At 57.3% G+C, this 13415-nt stretch overlaps 3 protein-coding genes across 5 annotated transcripts in view; 1 reads left to right on the top strand and 2 right to left on the bottom strand.

The window, feature by feature from the left end:
* COL11A2 (collagen type XI alpha 2 chain) overlaps positions 1-1177 on the bottom strand; it is a 28439-nt gene extending 27262 nt beyond the window's left edge. The window contains exon 1 of the mRNA XM_079932934.1: positions 740-1177. Within this exon, the coding sequence (XP_079789060.1) occupies positions 740-821 (82 nt within the window). The 5' untranslated portion in view covers positions 822-1177. The remainder of the gene's footprint in view (positions 1-739) is intronic.
* Positions 1178-2160: 983 nt separating this feature from the next.
* On the bottom strand, positions 2161-9053 carry RXRB (retinoid X receptor beta). 3 transcript variants are annotated; one of them, XM_079932789.1, is made up of 10 exons: positions 8494-9053; positions 7576-7823; positions 6925-7081; positions 6381-6560; positions 5070-5242; positions 4549-4678; positions 4213-4345; positions 4006-4109; positions 3582-3687; positions 2161-3470 (listed from the first exon to the last, which is right to left on the bottom strand). In XM_079932789.1, the coding sequence occupies exons 1-10, from the start codon at positions 8729-8731 to the stop codon at positions 3323-3325; spliced, it is 1617 nt and encodes a 538-aa protein (XP_079788915.1). In that variant the 5' UTR covers positions 8732-9053; the 3' UTR covers positions 2161-3322. The 3 variants fall into 3 exon arrangements, with proteins under 3 accessions (XP_079788915.1, XP_079788916.1, XP_079788914.1); XM_079932790.1 differs by having other exon boundaries at positions 4006-4097; positions 8494-8737; XM_079932788.1 differs by lacking the exons at positions 2161-3470; positions 3582-3687 and having other exon boundaries at positions 3700-4109; positions 8494-8737.
* A 26-nt stretch (positions 9054-9079) lies between these two features.
* On the top strand, positions 9080-13339 carry SLC39A7 (solute carrier family 39 member 7). Its single transcript, XM_079932791.1, has 8 exons — positions 9080-9193; positions 9505-9913; positions 10003-10171; positions 10333-10386; positions 10522-10665; positions 10814-10954; positions 11148-11344; positions 12461-13339. The coding sequence occupies exons 2-8, from the start codon at positions 9509-9511 to the stop codon at positions 12731-12733; spliced, it is 1383 nt and encodes a 460-aa protein (XP_079788917.1). The 5' UTR covers positions 9080-9193; positions 9505-9508; the 3' UTR covers positions 12734-13339.
* Positions 13340-13415: the final 76 nt, after the last annotated feature.

The following is a 13415-nucleotide window of genomic DNA, read 5'->3' as shown; positions in this document are numbered from 1 at the left end:
CCTCCAACATCAAACCCCCTCTCCTAGGAACCAGGACTTCTGGATCCTGGGAAAAAGAAGGAAAAGATTGGGATTGTGGATGCCAGGGTCCCAGGGGAGCCCGGCTGGCCAGAGGGGGAGGGGCGGGGCAGGAATGCAAAGAGTTGGCTCCTGCCTCAGACACCTGATCCTGGCCTGTCCAGCGGCCGTCCTGTTGGCAGCCAGCCCCAATGCTCCCCAGAGCCAGCCGCGTGGCAGCATCGAGGGCACGGGGAGGGGGAAGGGGATCCTGTCGGGGAAGCTGATGGGACAAATAGTCCAGGTATCCCTTCTTTCTCTACTTTCGAGGCTCTGCTCTGACCAAGGATGCTCCCCCCCTCACCCCAGAGATACAGACAGAGAGACAGAAGACAGACATGCGCCTCTCACTCATCAACACTGGCATCTAGCCCTGACTCCAGCACCAGCTGGACCACAGTGGCCCTGCTGGAGGACCCCACCATCCAGCCCCACTCACCGCCCTCAGGTGATGCTCCGCCATTCAACCTTACCCGCCCTCCACCAGTCACTTCAAGGAGGGAAAGAGATCCCCACCCCGGCTCCAAGGATCCTAGGTGTCCTGCCCTCCAGTCTGGACCCCTGACCCCCTCAAATCCCATTCTTGGACCCAGAAGCTCCCCCCTGCTCCCCAGGCATCAGCTGTCCCCTGTCCCGAGGTGTGCGGAGATTCCGATGACCCAGGCGCTGGGACTTCCCTTACCTGCCCAGGCGGGGGCCGCGCTCAGGCCCAGCAACAGCGGTACCAGCAGGAGGAGGCGATGGCAGCGGCTGCACCGCCCCATAGCTGGCGCCCGGAACGCCAGGTCCCAGGGACCGCCGGAGGCGCCGGACACCCCGACGCTGGCAGGAGACAGCGAGCAGGCTCGCACGCCGGGGTCCCGGGGAAGTCGGAGGCTGCCGGGTGGCGACAGCTCTCAGTGACCCAGCTCCATGCAGCGAGGCGCCGTCGGGGCTCCGGCGCTGCTCCCTCCTCGGTGGCCGCCGCTCCTGTGTGTCCCCGGCCACCCCGGCAGCCCAGAGCCCCCACCCCGCTCCCGCCCCCGGCCCAGCCCCTGCCTCCAGCCGCCCGCCCACAGCCACCGAGGGAAACCCCACCCCCGATCTCCACCTGGTGTGGGGGTGCGAGTGGGAACCCTCCCTCGCTGACCCTCGGACTGCTCTCCTCTGCTTTTCGCAGACTCAGTGGCCTGTACCTTAGGATTCTCTTTTCGGGAACCCCAATATCTCTTCCCCAGTCTCTTTCTTTGGGGGGGCCCAGACGTCCAGTCACAACACCCCTTCTCGTTACTCCCCCTTGGGGGCCCAGAGCCCCCTTTCAGCAGAGTCTGGGGCGGGATTTACAGCACAGTGGGAGGGGAGAGCCGGGCCTGGGGGTCGCTACCTCCCCTCACCCCGTCGGGTCTCCATAATTATTTCCCCTCGGCCCGGCCCGCCCGCTGTAATTACAGAGCCTGGCCCGGGGCACGGTATTTATAGACACGGCTATAGATAGCGACTGGGGACCTGCAACCGACGGCCGCGGGGAGCGGGGGTGGGGGGCGAGGCGGGAGGGCCGTTAGGGGGGAGGCCAGAGACTGGACAGACCCACACACAGGCTCATCAGGTCCCAAGGGATGGAAGTAGGGGGACGACGTAACGGCGCCCGGGAGCCCAGGTGGAAAGGCACCCAGTGGAGAGGCGGGGGCGCGGGGGGCCGCCGACACTGGTTGGCAGAGTACGGGAAACGGGGTCACTCGGGGACGAGGCCGCCTCCAGGCGGGCAACACAGGAGTAAGCCGCGGCGCTCGGCGCCCAGTGCGCCCCCACGAGCGGGCACGGCGCCGGGTCTGCCCGGAGCCCGCGGCGCGGCCGGAGGGAAGCCCGGAGCGAGCCGAGGCGCCGCCGCCCGCTGGCGCTGGGGAGGGCGCCCGCGAACAAGGCGCCTTTGAGAGTCAGCCGCCCCCATCCCTCCGGCCGGCCCCGCCCCCAGGCTGGCACACCCTCTCCCCCCACCTCCGCGACAAAGCGCGCCTTGTGTCCCCCACCCTGCGCCCGCCTCCGAGGCCCCAGGGAACTTAGGCGGCGGCGGCGGCGTCCAGGGAGCCGGTCCGGAGCTCCCGACCGGATACCCTCCCACACGCGGCCCGGTGCGGCGCTGCCCCCACCCCTCATACAGTCACCTCAGTCCAGAAAACAGCGATTTTAATTTGAAAGCGATTTTATGTGAGTGAACGAGAGGGTAAGGGAACCCCGGAGAGAAGAGCCGCAGGGCAAAAATCATGCAGCCCCATCACCCCATCTCTGCAGGCGGGCCATCTCCCCTCAGTTCTGAGGCCAGGAGCCTGTGTCCCCAGCCTACAAGGTGTGTGCCCCGGGCTGGGGGGAGAGCTGGGAGGGGAAGGGTCTGAGGACTACTCACCAAGCCACTTCCCCCCACCCCGCCCTCACAGCCCAGGCGCCTTCCCCAAGCCAGACGGAAAGAGTGGGGGAGGGGGCTGGGAAGGCCAGTGCTGAAAAGCCAGCCCCGCAGACCACCTCAGGGCCCTGCCTTTCCCGAACACCACCTCCACCACTGGCATTTCTTAGTCAACCTGGGAAAGTACAGTACTTCTTTGAGTCTAACTGCAAGTCTCTATCCTCAGAGAAAATTAAAAATAGCACATGGGTTCCTACATCTCCACCCGCCCCTTAGCCACCACCACCTTTTTCTTTTTCAGTCTGACGGCAGAAGGTGAAGCGTGAGAGGGGGCTCTGGACATGGGACAGCGACAGGGCCCCTCCTTATTCCAGAGAAGCCCCCATCTGCCAGGCTTGGTTGGAGGAAGGCCTGTCAGAGCCTTACTCCCATGTCCATCCGTTTGGGGGGCCTGCCCCCCAATATCCATCTCTGCGGGAGTTCCCATTTCCATTCTTCAGATGGGGGGCTAAGTGAAGCAAGACGAGAAGGAAGCCAGGTCCTGGGAGCAAGGCCAGTGCTCTGTGCTGGGGGAAGGAAAGGCCGTTCCAGGCCAGGGGTAAGAAAGCACCCCCAGATCATGGCGGAGCCAGACAAATTCAGAGACTCAAGGCCACTGAAGGGAGAGGTCCAGCCCTCAAAGTGGTCTGGGGTCCCCTCTGACTTGGGATGCCAAGCAAACCCTTGCAGGGTTTAGGGACCCCCCGTTGGAGGTCTCGGTTCTGCCCTATGCTCCTCACCCCACCAAGATTCTAGGAACATGGTCCCTCCCCACCCTGCCCCAAGGCTCAGAGTCCCTTGCCCATGTGCCCTCCTCAAGCGTGAGGAACACCACGTCTGGGTGTGGGCTCAGGCCAGCTGGTGGGGAGCCTCAAGCATCTCCATGAGGAAGGTGTCGATGGGGGTGTCGCCAATGAGCTTGAAGAAAAACAGATGCTCTAGACACTTAAGGCCTATGGACCTGAGAGCAGGAAGACGCAAGAGCAGCTTGGCAAACCTGAGGAGGGAATGGGAGACATGGAGTGAGAGCTAGAGCCACATGGCACTACCCCCACCCCAGCAGGAGCCTCGGTTCCCACAGCCCCTCAGCCCCACAGCGCCTTCTCACCGGCCCTGCTGCTCAGGGTACTTCTGTTTGCAATAGGTCTCCAGGGACGCGTACACTTTCTCCCGCAGGACCTCTACCTCACTGGGGTTGGAGAGGCCCTTGGCATCTGGGATGGCAGGGAAGAGAGGAGGAAGAGGAAGGAGGGCAAATCAAATCAGGACAAATGTGGAGGTGTGGCCCACACGATGTCCCTTTTGGGCCCCACCTACACGCCCTTCACCGGATGCCTGGCAAGGGAAGCAGGGCACAATGGGTTTGAGGGATGGGGTTGCAAAGGGAATGTTATCAGCAGATGTGGGTTCTTCTTTGTCAGCTGTGAGATTTCTAGGTTGAGGGGGATAGCTGGGTAACTTAGGAGTCTCCGAAGAAGAGGAGGCTCCAAGGCTGCCTTGGTCTTGAGAGACGGGGGTAATCCTCCTCTTACCTGGATTGAACAGAATGATTGCCCTCAGGCAGCCAAGTTCTGTCTTGTCCATCCTCATGTCACGCATTTTGGACACTAGCTCTGTCAGCACCCTGGAGAGGGACCTGCAGGTCACTCAAAGGTCACAGCTCAGCCAGCCTTGGACACGGACCAGCCTATAGCCCCACCCCCTCGACCGACAGGCCAGCCCAGCCGAGGGCCACTGACCGATCAAAGATGGCTCCCACGCCTGCGGAATGGGCTGAGTTGCGGTGCACGTGAAGACCTGTGGCGAGGAGGATGCCGTCTCGGACATCGATGGATCGGTGAGAGAAGGAGGCAATGAGGAGCTCATTCCAGCCTGGGGGTGGGGGGCGGCAAGGGTGACGAGCCAGGGATCAGGCCATGGGATTGAAAGCACATCAGGGGAAGAGAAGAAGGGGTGGCGAGGTCAATGAGACTGGCTCTCTGAGTATGCAAGGTAAGGCCGCTGGGGTCCCTGAAGGTCAGGAGGTCCAAGAGGGGTCAAATGACAAGAGATTCAAGGAGTCCAAGGTCACTGACCTGCCCGTAGCAGTATGACCTGGTCATCCAGAGGCAAGGAGGAAAAGTGTGGGATCCTCTTTGCCCACTCAACAAGTGTGAAGAGCTGTTTGTCAGCTGCCTGGCAGATGTTAGTCACAGGATCGTTTGGCTGCAGGGGAGGAGGGGTGAGAGTTATAGAAGGTTTGGAAGTACACTGGGAGCCCCCCCAACCCCATAAGAGGCTTTTGACACCCCCTCCTTATTTGTAGTCTCTCTTCAAGCCCCATCTGAACCAATTCCTCCTCTTCTAGCATTCAGGAAAAGTTATTAATTTGGGACTTGCCTGTGGTTCTGTGAGTGGATTGTTTTGGGAGTGGGGACGGAGGATGCTATCACGCCTACCTCAGATGTCTAAGAGACCTTATTTGGCGGCACTTCCGGTCCCCGGCAGTGTTAGATGGGTTGTGAGGGGAAGGGAGGGGAGGGGGAGGTAGAACAGACCTAGACTCCCGCCTCCCCACCCCCATCAGGAAGAAGAGTAGATTGACCCCAGCACTCACGCTGCTGCCGCTACCCGCCGTTCCCCCAGGACCCTCAACGCCCTGGTCACTCTTCTGCTCCACAGCAAGCTCTGCCTCCAGGATCCTGTCCACGGGCATCTCCTCGGGGGCTCCCCCAGCCCCCTCCCCATCCCCATCCTTGTCCTTCCCCCGCTGACGCTCCTCCTGAACCGCTGAAGGAGAAGGAGGAAGGAGAAAAAAGTAGAAAGTCAGCAGCCAGCCATGAGGAGATTCCAAAATGTCCTTAGGGTCTTATCAGGGTCTCATGGCCCTTAGGAGATATTTATAGAAATTGGGGAAGTCACTGGAAACCATGGCAGATTTGTGGCAGTCCAGAAGCAGGACTTATAAAAGAACAGATAAATAAACCCAGAAGAAGTAAAAGGGTGGGTAAAGGAATTACGGAGAAAGCTAGCATTTAAACTGAGAGCCTACTATATACTAGGAAACGTGCCAAGCACACTTTCACGTTCACTCAAGTATCATAACGACCCTGTGAGCTCTTGACCCCATTTTTAAAAATAACGATTTGGGGGCAGTTCATTAAACAGCTTGCCCAAGTTCACACAATACATAGCAAGTCGTATGTCCAAATCTAAGCGTGCCTGATGGCAAATCTGGTACTCTTCTGACTCAACAAAAAAGCAGGAAAAGGAGCACTGGCCTGGGTCTTCAGAGGTGTGGCTTCTGATCCAAGACCTGCCACTCTTTTGTTGCATGACCTTGGGAAAGCCAGGCTTCAGGCTCATCTTCTCTAAAATGAGGGATGTGACCAACATATATACTCCCTAAAGTATCTCTCTCAGAATTCCAGAATCAAGCTTAAGAAGAAAAGATAGAGATTTAAAAAAAAAAAAGAAGCAGCAGCAGCCCTGAGGTCTTCAGTAATGGCTGCAGCTTAAGAGGGTAGAGTCCCAGAGTTTGGAAGAGAGAACACAGATAATAGGGAGATGGAGACCAGAGTGGAAGCACTTGGTCAAAATGAGGAAGAATTACTCAGGTTAGAGAAGGGGAGCTAGAGAAACCCATCATGGGGAAGGAAAACTTATCCTACCCTAGCACCAGACCAGGGAGGGGTCAGAGGGGCAGAGGCCACAGAAGCAGAACCATTAAGAAGGAAACTCAAGGCACCAGGTCAAGGTACCAGAGAGGAGGGCTGATGAGCAGGGGAGAGAGAATCAAATATCGCCCTCTGGAGGAGAGAGAGGAGTCCAGCCTTCCTAAGAGGTATAGTCCCTGCAGTCTTCCCTCCCCCTCCTCCCTCTCCTCCCACAGGGTAGACTGGGAGGCCTGGGTAGGGCAGGCTCTTACCCTCCCTCTTCATGCCGGTGGCCAGGCACTTCTGATAGCGGCAGTACTGACAGCGGTTCCGCTGGCGCTTGTCCACCGTGCAGTCCTTGTTGTCCCGGCACGAGTAGGTCAGGTCCTTACGGATGGTGCGCTTGAAGAAGCCTTTGCAGCCCTCACAGCTGTAAACCCCGTAGTGTTTGCCTGCGAGGGGACAGGAAGAGCAGTAAGACTGCACGTAGACCCTGTGCCACTAGGACTCTTGCCCACCTCCCCCCAGCAAATTTAGTTGAAGTCTGCTCTGTGTTTGCCAAAGAGAGAGATGGGGAACCAGGACATGAGGCATGATCCAGTCCCACTCTTCTCACAGTCCGAAAACCCTATGCCAGCCCCCTCTTCCCTCTGACCACCCCCCCACACCAAATCTGAGCTGCAGGGTCCTTAACTCTCATCAGACCTCCCCCAGCTCACTTGCTCTAACCAAACCTCAAGAGCCCCTGGGAATCCCACAGGTGATGGTAAATGGTACACGCTCTCTTCCTCTCTGCTGGTCCTCTGAGCCCCATACCTGAGCTTCGGTCCCCGCAGATTGCACATAGCCGTTTGCCAGCCCCAGGGCCACCTGGAGGGGGTGGACAGTGCAGGCCCCGGACCCCTAAGACTGGTGGCTTCACATCTTCAGGGGGGCCAGACCCACCCCCAGGGAGCGACACTGTTGAGTTAATCTGGGTTGGGGGAAATAGGGAAGTCACAGGGAGACTCATTGGGAAGGATAATCTCTCAGAGGGGAGGGACATCATTCCCTACCACCTAGGCAGGGCCCTGCATTGCACGTTACAAAGGACATTATTTACACTGCAGTGCCCGGGAAGGGCCACCCCTGGAGTACAACCCCGAAGAGATGAGACATAAAGGTCCCCCTGAAATTGTGCAACACAGTGGCCCTGAAGGGCTTGTATTTCAGAAGGGTAGATGGAACCAAAAGGGCAAAAAATCACTGATATATGAAAGGGACATCAAGAATAGCTGGGTTCTTTTACAGGGTTGGGGAGGAGGCGTGCACTGAAAGCTCAGTCACCTCAAGAAATGCCAGGGGTCACACAAGGACCACAGGCCTGGAAGGTCAGTGGGCCATGGGGAAGTTCACACAAGGATCTAGGTCACCAGGAAAACAAGGAAATGAAAATGGAGAGGCAGTAAGTGGGTCACAACCTCTCACCTGGGGACTGCTGACAGGCCCGGAGAATCCTGGGGGAGCTGGAGGGGGCAGACCAGGGGACCCCATGGAAGAGCTGATGACCGGGAAGGGGGAGCCCAGTGGCGGGGGTGGCATCGGGGGTGGGGGTGGAGCCCCAGAGCCTCCAAGGGATGCAGCTGCTGAAGGGGGTAAGGGTGGCCCCGGAGGAGAAGGGGGAGCGGCCCCCTGGGGAAGGGGATTTGGAGAGGAACTGTCTGGGCTTCGGGAGTCTGGTGAGGGGTACACACAGGCACAGACACACACAGACAGAAGAGACAAAAAGAGAAAATGAGTCTTCGATCATCCAACCGGAGCCTTTAATTCTCTCTCTGATCCCCCCACCGCGCCCCCACCTCACCCCACCCCTTCCCAAGTCCAGAGACACCCTGCTGTCAAACAACGGCTTAACTCCTAATCGTGGTGAGAGAAGGGGGCTGACAGAGGAGGATCGTTCGGGTGAGGCAAATTCCAAACAATGCATTTGGTCACCCCAAGCCAGACGCATCTCGTGTGGGTGGGGCAGCACGTGGGGTGGACCAGTCAGCCCCTCCACTCCCAGCTCGTAGCCAGAACGTGCAGGGAAAAGAGATAGGCAGAAGAGACCCCTCCTAGGACACAGAATTTGCCTTCAAACGTCCAGAGTCCTCAATCTCGAGGACTAGTGCCCCACGCCTTGGACCTCCGTAGTGCAGGGCCTCGAGCGGCCACCGCTAGGAGAGCGGAAGCTCCCCCTCCCCGCCCCGCCCCGGGGGGAGGGCACTAAGGCCCTCGGGAGGGAGGGGACGCGTGTTTACAAACAAGGGGGCGGGAGCGCCTGGGAAAGAACACCAGGGGAGGGGGGGGAAGGGGTTGCTGATAACGCGGTCACTGGCTTGCCGGTCCGTCCGCTAGGTCACTCACCCCGCCCGCTGTCGCCCATCCCGTCCCGTCCAGCCTCCCCCGGCTCCGGCTCCGGGGTTTGTTGCTCTCCGGCTGCCACCGCCGCCGCCGCCGCTGCTGCTGCGGGATCCAGCCAGGGCCGTCGCCGCCGCCACCGGGACGCGACCCCACAATGCATTTCTTTTCGCACCCCCACCGGCCCACACTGCCCTGCGGCATGCCGCTGGGGGAGGAAGGGCGGGCGAGCAGCCCAAGACATGATTCCTGGCTGAGTGTAGGAATACCGAAGAGGTACCAGGGATTCCCAAGGATTGATCGTTGGACTAGCTGAGCACGAGGAAGCCCCAGAGAAAAAGTCTCTGGCCTTAACCGGGTCGAATTAAGCGCTTCGCTCTGCTCTGTAGCAAAATGACAGCGCCGATATGGCAGCCATCTTGGTATAGACGGGAAGTCTCCGCGCTAGTTCCCGCCTCCTCGTCTGGTTGGAAACGGAGGAGGCGGTCTCCTCCCGCCTGTTAACCCGCCTAGCCCAGCGTCCCCTCAAATAACCTCCACACCCGCGCATGCGCGCCAGGGCTAGACGGCTTCACCACTACCGGAGTGCCGCCATATTGGTAAAGGTACTGGGACCAAGGTAGAACGGAACTCCCTGTTCTCGCGGGAGCTAGAGGCGGGACTGCCACGTCCGAGCAAACCGGGAAAGGAGAGGATCCCGGAGCCGGTGAGAATTCCCTGTTTTTCCCTACCGTCCTTTTCAGGCCTTTTTCTTCATTTAGTGGGTCATAGAGACGAGGGCGCAGAGAGTCCATATAGTGGAGGATCAAAGCCTAGAGCGGTGTCCTGGGGGCCCTGCATCAGGGATGGGGTTCCGGATAAAGAAAACGAGTCTTGGGAACAATGTGGGTGGGGACAGGATGGAATGGGGAAGCAGCCCATAGAAGTGGACGGAGGGCGCGAACGGAGTAGAGCGGACCCCGCATAGGTATAGAGTTGAGGGTCAAGTGGAGTCACTATCTCTGTCCCTCTGGTCAGCGTGATGGCCAGAGGCCTGGGGGCCCCCCACTGGGTGGCCGTGGGACTGCTGACCTGGGCGGCCTTGGGGCTGCTAGTGGCCGGACACGGGGGTCATGGCGACCTGTACGAAGACCTGCACGAGGACTTCCAGGGCCACAGCCACAGGCACTCACATGAGGATTTCCACCATGGACACAGCCATGCCCCTGGCCACACTCATGAGAGCATCTGGCATGGGCATACCCACGGTCACGACCATGGACATTCGCATGAGGATTTGCACCATGGCCATAGTCATGGCCACTCTCATGAGAGCGTCTACCACCGAGGACATGGACATGATCATGAGCACAGCCATGCAATCTATGAGGAGTCTGGGGCTCCAGGCATCAAACAGAACCTGGACACTGTCACTCTCTGGGCCTATGTGAGTCCCCCGGGGATGGGGCAGAGGGGGACTGGTTCGGGATTGTTGGGAAACCCCACACCACTTGACCCCTGACTCTCCCTCGCCAGGCACTGGGGGCCACAGTGCTGATCTCTGCAGCTCCATTTTTCGTCCTCTTCCTTATCCCCGTGGAGTCAAACTCCCCTCGGCACCGCTCTCTGCTCCAGATCTTGCTGAGTTTTGCTTCGGGTGGGCTCTTGGGAGATGCCTTCCTGCACCTCATCCCTCATGCTCTGGGTAAGTGATCTCTAGCTTCTACCTTAAATCTTAATGTATTTCATGCTTTGGACAAGAGAGTTCTTTCCCCTTTGTGATCCCTGACCTTCCAATATTCTCCCAAATATACACCCCTTGGTTGGGGTATTTCCTCATCTGGCTTTGTCTCTCCCTTCCTCCAGAACCTCATTCTCACCACCCTCTGGAGCAGCCTGGACATGGACATTCCCACAGTGGTGAGGAAGGGGCAGGTGAAGACGTGGGGTTGGGGTGCAGGGGAAGGTCTGTGCCTCCCTATTCTTCTCTTGTGCTTGGGGAGGAAGAGTCTGAAATCAGAATCTCCCTTAATGTCTCAATGTATCCATTCCTAGGGCAGGGCCCCATTCTGTCTGTGGGACTGTGGGTCCTCAGTGGAATTGTCGCCTTTCTCGTGGTGGAGAAATTTGTGAGACATGTGAAAGGAGGACATGGACACGGACATGGACACGCTCACGGTCACACACATGGAAGACAGGGTGAGCCCAGGAACAACCTTCCTGAAAGCCACCTTGCCATCTCTGAATCTCCTCATTTTATGGTTCTTAGGTGGGAGAAGGCTACCCTTATGAGGACATATTGGCAAATCTCTGTTCTCCACTCTTACCAACTCCTTTCTTCCCTCAGGGCGTCCTTCAAAGGAGAAACAGAGCTCAGAGGAAGAAGAAAAGGAAGCAGGGGGGTCGAGGAAAAGCAGAGGAGGGAGCACAAGGCCCAAAGACAGGCCAGTGAAACCTCAGAACTCTGAAGAGGAAAAAGCAGGTTCAGGTGAGGGCCAGCGTTGCATACGCTTGGGCAAGGGGCATCATCATGAATCACATGGAACAGCACTATGGGTGATCACAGGTGTCTGGAAAATACTTAGGCTGGATGTGAAGTGGTCTCTAGGAGGCTGATCAGGGCTGAGACTAGGGGTGATGAATACCTCTAATCGTTTAATCTTCCTTTTCTCCTGTAAAAGACCTACGTGTATCGGGGTACCTGAATCTGGCTGCTGACCTGGCACACAACTTCACGGATGGTCTGGCCATTGGTGCTTCGTTTCGAGGGGGTCGGGGACTGGGGATCCTGACCACAATGACTGTTCTGCTACATGAAGTGCCCCATGAAGTCGGGGACTTTGCCATCTTGGTCCAGTCTGGCTGCAGCAAAAAGCAGGTTGGTGAAGGTGTGCACCAAACATGGTTGCCTCAAGTCTTTTATCCCCCGCTAACCCACCCCAAACCCAGACTGCCACCCGTTAGTTCCGAACAAGTTGTACTACAGGTATACCTCGTTTTATTGCACTCCTTTATTACACTTAGCAGATATTGCGTTTTTTACAAATTTATAGCAACCCTGCTTCAGCAAGTCTATGGATACAATTTTTCCAACAACACTAGTTTACTTCATGTCTGTGTCACAGTTTGAGTAATTCTTGAAACATTTCAAACTTCGTTATTATCATACTTGTTACGTTGATCTGTGATCAGTGATCTCTGATGTTACTATAGCAAAAAGATTGCAACTTGTTGAAGGCTTATGTGATGGTTAGCATTTTTTATCAGTAGAGTATTTTTTTTGTGTGTGGTACGCGGGCCTCTCACCGCCGCGGCCCCTCCCGTTGTGGAGCACAGGCTCCAGACGCGCAGGCCCAGCGGCCATGGCCCACGGGCCCAGCCGCTCCGAGGCATGTGGGATCTTCCCGGACTGGGGCACGAACCTGCGTCCCCTGCATCGGCAGGCGGACTCTCAACCACTGCACCACCAGGGAAGCCCTCGGTAGAGTATTTTTTAACTAAGCTACGTACATTGTAGGCATAATGCTACTGCACACTTACAGGATAGTGTAAATATATGCATTGGGAAACCAAAAAAATTCATGTGACTTGCTTTATTGTGATGCCCTGGGACTGAACTCACAATATCTCCGAGGTATGCCTGTATTGTTAACAACAGAACTTCTAGAAATGAGGGGGAAGAAGTTCTGTTTCTTTGTCTTGTAGCTCAGTAGTTCTTGAACTGTGGTCCATAGCCATCTGAATGTTTTATGGGGTCTTTCACACCATGCCCCTGACCCTGACCTATTGAGTCAGAAGGTCTGTGGAAAGGACCTCTTTGATCTAAGATTTTTCAGAAGGTGTCTATTCTAGATCCCCTTCTTTTTGCCTTACTATTTAGTTTCTAAAGACATGCATCTTATCCATGTACACTTATACCCCTCCAGCCACATCTAAACCACTGATAACCTTTAGATGTTGGTGAGTGCCTCTCTCTCTCTTTTCTGCCCACCAGGCGATGCGTCTACAACTACTGACGGCAATAGGGGCACTGGCAGGCACAGCCTGTGCCCTCCTAACTGAAGGAGGGGCAGTGGGCAGTGAAGTTGCAGGTGGCACAGGTCCTGGCTGGGTTCTGCCATTCACTGCAGGTGGCTTTATCTATGTAGCAACGGTGTCAGTGTTGCCTGAGCTGTTGAGGGAGGCATCACCATTGCAATCACTTCTGGAGGTGCTGGGGCTGCTGGGGGGAGTTTTCATGATGGTGCTGATTGCCCACCTTGAGTGAGAGGTGGGGTAAACCAGCCCCACCCCAGCCCCAAACCTCTAGCCTCTAAACCCTCCAGGTCAGGGGTCTGTGGAAGTTGGGGGCCCTGGCCTGAGACATCTGCCAAAGGAGGGAGTTGTGTCCTAGGGAGGTGGCAACTTTGTCTTGAAAGCTATCAAGATTTGGCAGTCTTACAGGGGCTGCAGAGGTGATAATGACAGCCCGGGGGACCATAGTGTTGGGCATGTGCTGACCATGTTGTTGGGTTTGGGGACTAAGTGGGGCCATGAAGAAGGCTGGAAGAGAGAGGAGTCACGGCAACCTACCCCATATCCCCCACCCCAACTATTCACAGAGGACCAAGCTGCCACACACTGGCTTCTCCAGGGTCCACCTCCCTCTCTCCCACCGGTTGGTGGAAACTCCAGGGAAGACCAGAGCCCTGAAGTGGGTAGCAGAAGTCGGGGATAAACATCAATCGTGTGTCCTGATTTGGGAGTTATTGCGGGGGGAGGGGGGCTAGTTGCTACTCTCATGGCCTGATTTTTCTTTTGTTTGTATTCTTTTATATCACTGTTTGAATGGGGAAGGAGGGGTGGTGACCGGAAATAAAATCCTTGGATCTTCCGCTCCACGCGCAGTCTTTGTCCGTTTTGGGGGGAATGGGGGCCCCTCTTCTCCCGGCTCCACTGGCCCCCAAGCC

Source organism: Stenella coeruleoalba (genome assembly GCF_951394435.1).
Source record: "Stenella coeruleoalba genome assembly, chromosome: 10".
Taxonomy (NCBI): Eukaryota; Metazoa; Chordata; class Mammalia; order Artiodactyla; family Delphinidae; genus Stenella; species Stenella coeruleoalba.
The sequence above is the reverse complement of the archived record's forward strand: the minus strand, read 5'-3'. Positions and strand labels throughout refer to the sequence as shown.